Source organism: Mustela erminea, chromosome 5 (assembly GCF_009829155.1).
Source record: "Mustela erminea isolate mMusErm1 chromosome 5, mMusErm1.Pri, whole genome shotgun sequence".
Classification (NCBI taxonomy): domain Eukaryota; kingdom Metazoa; phylum Chordata; class Mammalia; order Carnivora; family Mustelidae; genus Mustela; species Mustela erminea.
In genome coordinates, this window is record NC_045618.1 from 45,053,422 (window position 1) to 45,064,554 (window position 11,133).

The 11,133-nt window shown below is 37.1% G+C and overlaps 1 protein-coding gene across 8 annotated transcripts in view; it reads right to left on the reverse strand.

Moving 5' to 3' along the window:
- HERC1 (HECT and RLD domain containing E3 ubiquitin protein ligase family member 1) overlaps positions 1–11,133 on the reverse strand; it is a 187,582-nt gene that overhangs the window by 97,738 nt on the left and 78,711 nt on the right. For all 8 annotated transcript variants that reach the window (XM_032342792.1, XM_032342798.1, XM_032342796.1 and 5 more), the window contains 5 exons: positions 9,386–9,607; positions 7,289–7,462; positions 5,338–5,452; positions 5,129–5,249; positions 2,515–2,686 (listed from right to left, as the gene is read on the reverse strand). In XM_032342792.1, the coding sequence (XP_032198683.1) occupies positions 2,515–2,686; positions 5,129–5,249; positions 5,338–5,452; positions 7,289–7,462; positions 9,386–9,607 (804 nt within the window). The remainder of the gene's footprint in view (positions 1–2,514; positions 2,687–5,128; positions 5,250–5,337; positions 5,453–7,288; positions 7,463–9,385; positions 9,608–11,133) is intronic.

Sequence of the window (11,133 nt, forward strand, 5' to 3'; positions counted from 1 at the left end):
TTACAGAATTTAGATTTGATTTATTCTATTTCTACTCTTACTAATGAGTCAGATCAGTACTTTCCAAAGCGTGGCCCCAGACCAGAAGCATCAACATCATCTGGGTACTCGTTAGAAATGCAAATTACTAGGCGTATCCCAACCCTTCTGAAACTGTAGGCACCGAGCCAGCAATCTGTGTTTTAACAGATCTTCCAGCTAATTCTGAGGTTCACTAAAGTTTCAAAACTACTGGGTAAGATAAAAATAACTACATATTTCTGAAATGTTTGTGACCTTGGTATGAAAAATGTCGGGTTACAAAAGAAACATAAAATTTAAGTTGCAATAGTTATGAAAAGCCCCCTTTCCCCTTCTGAAGTCTATAGAATTCCTACCATCTACATTTTGCTGTATCTCCAACACATTTTTTAAAAGTACAACCTCTAAAGTTCTTTGCTGAAACTGTGTATGGTTATAATATACAGTCAAAATTGCCTCTAGACCCAAGTGGCATCACCAAGAATGTCTATCTGATATCAACCCTTCCCAATTCACAAGTGTAAAAAGTCACTGATTTTATTAAGGTTCTGATGCAGTAGTAGATACTCCACAATAGGAATGTTTTGCTCAAATTTGGAGTGAAAACAGTATTCTTATTGGGAACCCAAGGAGAAAAGTTGGTAAAATACTAGATTCATCTGTTCATACCAAAGTACAAACTTTAAAAATGGATTTTATATGTGTATTTTATAGAATTATTATAGCATTATTTTCATACGCTGTTTTTAGAGTCTCTTATTTCTGCAAAAATCACAGCAACAAACTCAAGAGTACAAAGCTGGAAATCATTTAAAGTAATTAAGAGAATGGTCACTGGAATTTGGGGGCAGATCTCACTCTATCTAGTTCCAGCTGCTAATAATAGTAGCCATACACACATAATTTTGTCTCATTTAACCTCAGCCTGCCCACCTTTAAAATAGGCTAAGTGTTAGAGTGCATCTCACTAGACTGTTGTCAGGATTATCAGCTAATCTACGAGAAGCATTTGACCCAGTGTTCAGTGGATAACATAGGTGCTCAAAAACCATAGCTGGTTTAAAAATTACTACTCCATGGATGACTACTACACTTTCTTTACTATAATTAAGCGTTATATTTTGCTACTGTGTTTTACCCTTTGGACTTTACTTTCCAGAATTTCTTTTTTTTTTTAAGATTTTATTTATTTATTTAACAGACGGAGATCACAAGTAGGCAGAGAGCAGGCAGAGAGAGAGAGGAGGAAGCAGACTTCCCGCTGAGCAGAGAGCCCGATGTGGGGCTCGATCCCAGGATCCTGGGATCATGACCTGAGCTGAAGGCAGAGGCTTTAACCCACTGAGCCACCCAGGCGCCCCACTTTCCAGAATTTCTAAACTAAGTTTTAACTGCAAAAGTTCTTTCAGCCTAGGTTTTAAAGAATTATTTTCCCTCCCCATCTCCAATCCCCTTTTTCCTTGTCTTTTGTTTTTGTTTTTGTTTTTGTTTCCCGTGGTTTTTGGGTTTGGGCCACCTCCAAATCATTTTTAGAAGTATGCAGAACACAAACAAATTGATAATAAAATAAGTGTCAAATTGATACATATAGACAATCCTAATACCAAATGTAGCCATAATATTTTAACTTACAAAGTAAGTACACATTTTAATTTGAAAAAGCCAAATCACTCAAAAGATACTAACAAGTGTTTAAAAACATGGATATTTCCTTTTAAACATCTAAATGAGAGGCGCCTGGGTCGCTCAGTGGGTTAAGCCTCTGCCTTCAGCTCAGGTCGTGATCCCGGGCTCCTGGGATAGAGCCCCACATCCGGCTCTCTGCTCAGCAGGGAGCCTGCTTCCCTTCCTCTCTCTCTGCCTGCCTCTCTGTCTACTTGTGATCTCTCTCTGTCAAATAAATAAATAAGATCTTTATTTAAACATCTAAATGATTATGTTTAAAAATTATCTGTTACCTTGGAATATACAAGTATGAAAAGTATTATTCACTGAGCTAATAGTCTCACGTATGTTCTTGCTCTCTACTGACAATGGCTGTAGTTAGAGGGTGAAATTTATAATTTTAGGAAGTATAACATATAAAAAGTAATAGGCTCGCCTAGTAAATGCAGAAAGGGCCTCTCTTCCTCACCACACAGAGGTTGGCCAAGCCTATGGACAAACTGCTAACCCTGAAAACAAACTCTAAATGACCTTATCCAATCACTCATGGGCATCACTTCATGCATAAGACTTAGTAGAACAGTTATTATTTCTAAAAGCCTGCTTTCAGAGCTTTTCAGCCCAAAACATGCAATATAATAGCTTCAAAAGGTAACTAGCACAGTTTTAAGAGCTGAAACATTAACTAATGTAAACTGAGATCACCAGTAGAATATCAGATCCTTTTAGAAAAACCATAGAGAAATTTTTGCCTTTCTCTTTTCCAGTTAGTTGCCCTAACATGAAGAATGCCACAGTGTATCTGTGAAGTAAGAAGGGTGTACTCACTGCCAGCTGTCATCACTTCATGTTCCCGTTCTTCTTCTTCATCCTCTGGCTCGGGATGCCCCTCTTCCCGGTCTCGCTCAGCCTGTTCTTCCATTTCAGCTTCTTCATCAATGGTCCGGGTAAATGAATGCTCCTGAGGATCAACATCTGCAGAGTCTTGGTTTTCTGAGATCTTAGAGAAATAATCAAAGCTACATTGAATATTTTTTTCAAAAACTTGGAGAACTTTATTAAAACTTGACTTTTTTTATAATACTACTAATATCACTAACACATGAATTTTACTACAAAAACCCAAAAGATACACTGGATAAATCTGGAAGTTTAGAAAGAATGTATGTACACCAGAGACACCTATATGCCCTCCTATCCCCAGTATATTGATTAGAATGTCATGTTATAAGTTGATTCAAATTTATAGTTATTCAGCTATAAAATCCTACAGAGCTGCATTAAAATGGGTTCAGTGTAAAACCAAGCTAAAAGGAAATTTAAAAACATGAATTTTTATACCATCCAATCTCCTTCAAGCTGTGTATGTTATTTTATTACTCTGTATAAATGTTTTAACAATTCTAATTTAAAACAGTATTTTTTAAACTTTTTTTTTTTTTGGTGAGAACATTTAACTTTACTCTGTAAGCAAATTTCAGTTATACAAACAGTACTGTTTTTAAGGGTTTTTTTCTTTGTTTTACCCTAAAGAAATCAAAAGTAAGAAATCTGATAAGGACAATGTTAATTTTATTTCCCACAGTGGTTCAGCTACTGGACAGAGTCCTTACAAAAGATATTAAGAGCCTCAGGGACGCCTAGGTAGCTCAGTCATTGGGTATCTGCCTTTGGCTGGGATCATGATCCCAGCATCCTGGGATCATGCATCATATCAGGCTCCTTCCTCAGCGGGGAGTCTGCTTCTCCCTCTCTAGATCCACCATGCTTATGTTCCCTCTCTATCTGTCATAAATAAACACAATATTTTAAAAAAAAAAAGATATGAGGAGCCTCAGAATCACCTCCCCCATAAATTTTAGTATAAAGTAAAAGTGAAAATTTTTATTTAATGCATAATAAATGCATAAATAAATAATAAATTCAATGCATAATAAATATTTTGTGATTGAAAGCCAGTAAACAACCTGAGAATTTCATAGAGCCATCAGACTCATACTCATACAATGTATAAGTCACTTATCCCTATAATATGAAGTTTCAAATCCAGGCCTCAACAAAATGGCAAATTAATACATTTCATGGACATTCAAGGTCACTAACAAATAGATCCATTAAATCAGTGCATGACAAAAGAATACTATAATACAAATGCAGAGAAAGAGTTTGTTTTTTAAAATCTAAGATCTCAATAACAGTATAAAGCATCTAATGTATGAAGTTTTAAAGTAAGCATTTCTGAAGGTGATGTATTATCCAGGCTTATAATTACAGGATCATGTTATCAGGACTACCAAGCACTTTAAAAATCACCTATTTTTGTTGCAGGAATAACTTCTGGAGCATTCTTCTCTCTTTTTTTTTTTTTTCCTAGAGAGAGAGAGCATGCACGAGAGAGCAAGCAGGGTGAGGGGTAGAGTGCGGGAGGGGGTGTGGAGAGAGAGAATCTTAAGCAGGCTCCACATCCAGTGTGGAGCCCTACACTGGGCTCAATCTCACAACCTTAAGATCAAGACCTGAGCTGATAACAAGAATCAGACTTAACTCACTGAACCACTCAGGCACCCCACTTCTGGAGCAGTCTTAAAAGGTTTCAATCCTTTTTAAAAAGATTTTATTTATTTATTTATTTATTTAAGAGAATGAGAGAGAGAGAGCACAAGCTGACAAGGAGGGTCAGGGCAGAGGGAGAAGCAGGCTCCCCATCGAGGAGGGAGTCCGATGTGGGACTCAATCCCAGGACCCTGGAATCATATGACTTGAGCTGAAGGCAGATGCTTAACTAACTGCGCCACTCAGGCATCCCTCAATCTTAACCATCAGTGGTGGACAACTCTAATTATGAGAAGGCTCTCTTCCTTATATTCAGCTATCAGTGATACCCCATTCAATTGTGACCCTTTGGTACTACCTATACCCTCTGGTACAAGAAACAAACTTACTTCCTCTTCTACAGGGAAGCTTTATTTTTAAGGCAAATGTCAATTCACTCCCTTTTTCATTTCCCTAGGCTAAACATTTTTGACACTTCCAGTTCTTACAGAAGATGACTTTCAGACCTTTCACCAATCCAAGGTAGCTTTTGTTAATGTCCCTCATAAATTACAGCACCCCAAATTAAATACGATAATTCAAATATAGTCTAATCAACATAAAATAAAGAAATAATATTTCATATGCCTTACACAACTCTACTTGTTATTACTTATACAGCCTATAATATACAAACTTTCTTAGCAGTCATGTCACTTGATAAATGTGGGTTAAATAACCCCCAAATCTTTTGCTTATCTAATTTCTTCACTATATAAAGAAGTATGTACTCAATATTTTATCCAGCATCTGCAATAATCAAGGCACGTTTTTTCCGTCACATAAACCAATTTGGAGCTATATCTCACAGCCTGCAGAAAAACAGAAATTAACTGATTTCCAACTTTACCCATCTGTCTCGTGATGATGACCTGGTCTGAATAAGTTCAAGGTTCTTGCAAGCAAGTAAACGACTTCGAACTTTGTACACACAACGGTACACTTCTGATAAGCTTTTACCAGGTTGATATCTAAATAAAGAACCAAAATAGAAAAGTTACCTAATTTCTAACATCATGAGAGCAAATATTTGTCTGAGGATAGTTTTAAGTTACTTGCCGGCTTTCTCCACATGCTTGGCTAAGTAAATTTGTGTGTTTCAGAAGCGCTGCAAGAACAAATCTAGACACAGTGTCCAAGAGTGACTCATTACTTAAAGTTGCACTGTCCCAATCTGAAAACAAAAATGATGCATTGACATTTAAAAGGACTCAGAAAACAGTTCAGAATAATTTTAATCACTTTAGTAATCCAACATCCGAATGATATCATTTTCCTAAACATTATTTAACATATGTACCTACTATATGTTCCTTGTGCTAGGGACCTAGCAGCTAACAAATCTAAGTCTCTGATCTCACAGAATTTCTTTTCTAGCTGGGGCCAATAAATACAAAAATTAGTGTGACAGCAAAGTACTGTCACAGAGAGACAAATAAAGACAAATAAAGAGAGAAATATAAAAAATAGAGAGAAAAATAAAGCAGTGTGGAATTACTATTTTATATAGGCTGGTTTGCAAAGATCTTGGATAAGATACAGGTGGGCAGAGATGTAGATGAAGTCAGGGAAGGTGCCATACGGAAACAGTGTCCCCTCAGAAAAAACTAGTATAGAGGCCCTGAGGTAGATTCAAGGAGGTCACTGTGGCTGGAACAAAGGGTGCATTCACAAGTGGTAGGAGACATTAGAAAGTTTGCTAGAGACCAGATCATATAGGCCTTGCAGGCCACTGCAGGTCCTTTATAGATTTTACTCTTGAGGGAACTGGGAAGCACCTCAGAAGGCTTTGAACAAAGATACAATATGATCTGACTCATATTTTAAAAGGCAGACTTTGACTGCTGCGTGGTGAACTGGACAGGGACAGCAACAGCAGTACTGGAGTGATTCAGGTGAGAAACAATGGCGTCTCAGACCAAAGCAATAGCAGCAGAAGTGGTGAGAAGTGGTCAGATTCCAAATGTGTTTTAAAGGTAGAGTCGACAGGATTTGTTGATTGATCAGATGGGCGAGTAAGAGAAAAGCCAAAGTTGACTAGAAACGTACTTAGAATGCTGCTGGCATTTACTGAGACAGGAAGAACACTTCAGGAAAACAAGGAGCTGAAATGAGGAGTATGGTTTTGAGCACTATCTATTATAGCATCCTTATGGAGATACTGAGCAAACTAGTCAAGAGAGAACATATCTGGTATCTGAGGCCATGAAGTAGATATTATGAACATTATAATGAAATGAATTAGGTAAGAAATCAAAACATTTGGACACAGATGAATACTTGCAATAGAAAACCAAAATCACAGCATTAGATAATAAGAAATAGGTGGGTGTTTTCTTTAATTCCATGTCAGCATACTAGTACTGTATTTTAAAAATGTAGTATATTCGGTAGATTCCAAATGGGTGTAGGTGGTTTATTGTCTGCTAAACTCTTGTTAATTTGACAGATTTACCATGCTACTTAAAAATAAAGCCAAACAAACAGAAAACACTCATAGAAAATATCAAGCCCCAAGTTAAGTTTTGTTCTTAATCCTTCTTAAATCTCCTATCTCAGATAAAATTTTACATCTTGGTTTTCCAGTCATTTCTGTATGCTTAGGGAAAAAACTAAACTCAGACTTACCTATTTTATAGGCAAATAAAAACCCCCCAAAAACCAAACAACAAACAAATCCTGACAATATAAACATGTCTGATTAAACAAGACTCTTAAACTAGACCCATTTATACTGCAGGAAATACTTCAGTAAAATGTTTGCCTCTGGATTTATCTTTTATATAAATCTGTTTTCCCACAGTAGGTTTGCTTAAAGTGGGATACATACCTAGACTGTTTTCCACAAAGAGGAAGAAGAAATTTACATTTAATGTTATTTGTAAGATGCTTTTTCCTATAAAAACGTAATAGAGTGATCCCTGTGTTTCCTGCTTACACATATTACGTATCTATTAGTCAGTATTCTAAGCTATCTCCGTATTTACCAACTCCGTCCTCTTCATCTTACCTTTACTAACAGCATAATCCTGCATGCTGATCCAAAGGCTTCGCGCAGGCTCTTTTGAACAACCCAATGCCAAGTCTACATACACAGCAATTTCAGGCCGCAGTTTGTAATCAAAAGGCTTCTGTTCTTCATTGCCTGAAAGAGCTACTTCTAACAGGCAACTCATACATTTATCTAAAAATAATTATTCAAGTGACCAATTTTAAGCCTGAACAATTTTGGTACTACAAATAAAATCTTATCACTTTTACTTAATCCATATTTAATAATACATTTCAAACCATTTTAAGAAGATGTACAAAGATAAAGTCCTTTAACATTTCTCAGTGAGAGGTAATATCACCATCCCATCAATCCCCTCCAGGATGTGTGACCAAACGTAACCCCCTGGGAGTTCTGGCATTCTGGTAAGCAAGCACCAGGGAAGCTACATGTCCTATGTTTGAAGCACAGGTCTGGAGAACTCTTCTGTTCAAACTGGAATGAGAAACATAGCACCACTGGGAAAGAGACCATACAAGAACTTTTTCCTTTTTCTAGACTTAAGGGAAAATAATCAGTTAAGTACGACTCAAGAGAGAGTGAAGATTTCATGAACAGTTTCTCTACTGATATTTACATTTGTTCAAGTAGGTCCTAACTTTTTAATGGGACATTTTGGCATTTAGAATTCATGTTCCATCACAAAAAAATAGCCAATGATAGGATTGGGGGCTAATACCAAAAGTCAATTTAACCTTTAATATAACTGAATTATCCTATGTGTACAATTTTACAAAGGACAATACTCTTTTCCTAATACATGCAAGTATTTCAACATAAAATGAAACATTTTAATAGCTTCATGATTTTATAATTTTAAAAACTGAAAGATAACATTCAAACTGAAATTTATTTTATTCATACTAAAGTCCAGTTAATTGACTGAAGTAAGTACACAGAAATATGAGGAAGGCAGACATAAAGATACTTTCATCCTCAAGAGGACATTTGTGATATCACAGAACTAAAAACTGACAGCACTGGAACCATGTTCACAATGTTAAACATTCCTTGAAAAACCATTTTACTTTTCTTAATATAACTGTATCTTAAGTGCCAGTCTAGCATTCAAAAACCATGGCCAGAATCACTCGCTGGTTCATAAATGAAATGATGAATATATGCTCTCTATTTGGAAAAGGAGGAAAATCTTCAGCAGCTCTTCTCACTCCCACTCCCCAACCCTCTAAACCCAAAGCAGAATATGTGCTTTTTGTCTTAGTTACTATTTTTTGTTTTCCCTCTCGATTGAGATTCTCTTAGATTAAGATTTCTCTTGGACTTTCCTTTTTGGGCATTCTCTGAGTCTCTTTCTCTCATCAGAGGAACAATGAATTTTCAGTCAATAAGACCACATGGGCTATCTAAGCTTCTCCTTATTTTATGGACCAACATTATAGACCCAGGGAGATTAAAGGGCCAATCATAAATAACACAACCAGATCATCTGTTCAAGAACTGGAGAAATCTTCATGTTCAGACATTCTGAGAGCTAGCCTAGCAGCAAAGAAGACAAATGGGAGATGAGGCAGGAAAGAGAAACCCAAAGGCAACATAAATAGGGAGAAAAAAAAACAGGGAGAAAAAAATAGGGAAACATACAAGGTGACATCAGCATGAAAGTAGGATACGCAAGGAGGAGAAGGGATTGCCACTAACATCTGGGAGGTGTCTGAAAACTGAATACTGGGAAGTCATGATAACATTAGAGAGCTTTACACTCTATAAAGCACTTTCATAACCTCCAAACCCCAGAAAACAAGGAATCAAACATATTCCTGTTTTTATAAGTTAAATGACTTGCCCCAAATGAGCAATAAATGACAGGGTGGGACCAGACCTACACTGCCCTAGTTTGGAGGCTCTTTTCACTACACAGTGCTGTAGGATTTAACTTCTTCTAAGGGCTCCAAGTCACAGTCTCAGATCCCCCACCCAGCTAATATTTCACTTGTTTACTACCAGTTCTCTAGTCAGCAAACCCAGAAAAAGAGGTATCTCCAATGGAGATACAAACACAAGCATGTATTTTAAACACTGTAGAGAAGCCATTACCTAACTGAGGGGTGTCCATTTCTACACCATCACTAAAAAGTGGTGTTTTCATCCAATATGCAGTGTCCTGTTCCTCTGGAGACACAGGGGAGCCCAGAAGCATACCACCAAGACACCGCCCAATAAGGAGAGCAATTGTTCTTTCCAGATCCACAAGCCACACCCAGGACTGGGCTGGCTGAGGTAACGGCATGCCAGCAGGATCAATCAGTTCTGGCCCTCCTAAAAACAAAAACATTAGTAATCACTTTTTATCTGGTATTCAAGAGTCTCAATCATTCTCATTCCTACTGCACTGCAATAAGACATGAAGTAAACTAATTCTACACTGAAAACATAAATTATAACATTTTCTGTATACATTCTCTTTACTAGGCTAACTTAAAATATATTCAAATGACTTTGCCATCAAATAAAATTTCCCTTTTGGAGTTACTAATTTTTTTTAAGATTTTATTTATTTATTTGACAGACAGAAATCCAGAGAACACAAGTAGGCAGAGAGGCAGGCAGAGAGAGAGCTGGGGAAACAGGTTGTCTGCTGAGCAGAGAGTCCCATGTGGGGCTCGATCCCAGGACCCTGGAATCATGACCTGAGCTGAAGGCAGAGGCTTTAACCCACTGAGCCACCCAGGCGCCCAGGAGCCCCTGGAGTTACTAATTTTAAGATAAGCATTAAAACAGTATATGACAGAGACATCCCAAGGGATTCTATTCCTACTTTTCATTATCTAGATCAAATTTCACCGTAACAGTGAGTACTGGAGGCAGCTCATCCCTCCAAAATCAATATAAGAATTGATCTAGTAAAATGACACTTATTATTGTTTAATGTTTTTAAGGCCCAAATCAGAACTGTCTTGTACTGAAATCAAGACCCATGATTTATTATACACCTGTTTTTAAAAGTTCTTCACTTAAAAAAGAAAAACTATACTTAGCCATAAAGATAGGTACAGATGTCAATCAAATCGCTAAAGAAAAACAAACAAGATTAACACGTCCAAAAACTGGTTATTTAAAAAGACTGATAAAAAAGACAAACCTCTAATAAAAGATGGCATAAATTCAAAAATTAGGACTAAAAAAGAGGATGTAACCACAGTTACACTAGGGATTTTTAAAAAACCGTTAATTTTATACCAATAAATTTGAGGGGCACCTGGGTAGCTCAGTCGGTTAACCATCTGCCTTCAGCTCAAGTCATGATCCCAGGGTCCTGGAACTGAGCCCACAAGACTTCTCGCTTAGCGGGAACTCTGCTTTTCCCTCTCCACCAGCCTCTCCCCCAGCTCACGTTCTCTCCCTCAAATAAATAATAAAATCTTTAAAAAATGAAAATAACAAAATAACATTTTCTGAAAAGATATCAACTCCCAAAATGGATTTGAGAAGAAACAAAAAAACTAGAGAAGAACAGTAACAACTAAGGAAAGAAAACTAATATAAAGTCTATCTAAACGCCAGGGCCTGGTGGTTTTATAGATAAACTCTTCTAAACCTTCAAAAAAAGATAACCTCTATCTTACATAAATAATTTCAGATAAGCAAAGGAAAGGAAGGGTAGACTCTAAAATGATACCATGAAGTTAGTATAACTGTGGCAGTAAAAATGACATAAAAATAACACAAAAGGGCACCTGGGTGGCTCAGTGGGTTAAAGCCTCTGCCTTCGGCTCAGGTCATGGTCTCAGGGTCCTGGGATCGAGTCCCACATCGGGCTCTCTGCTCAGCAGGGAGCCTGCTTC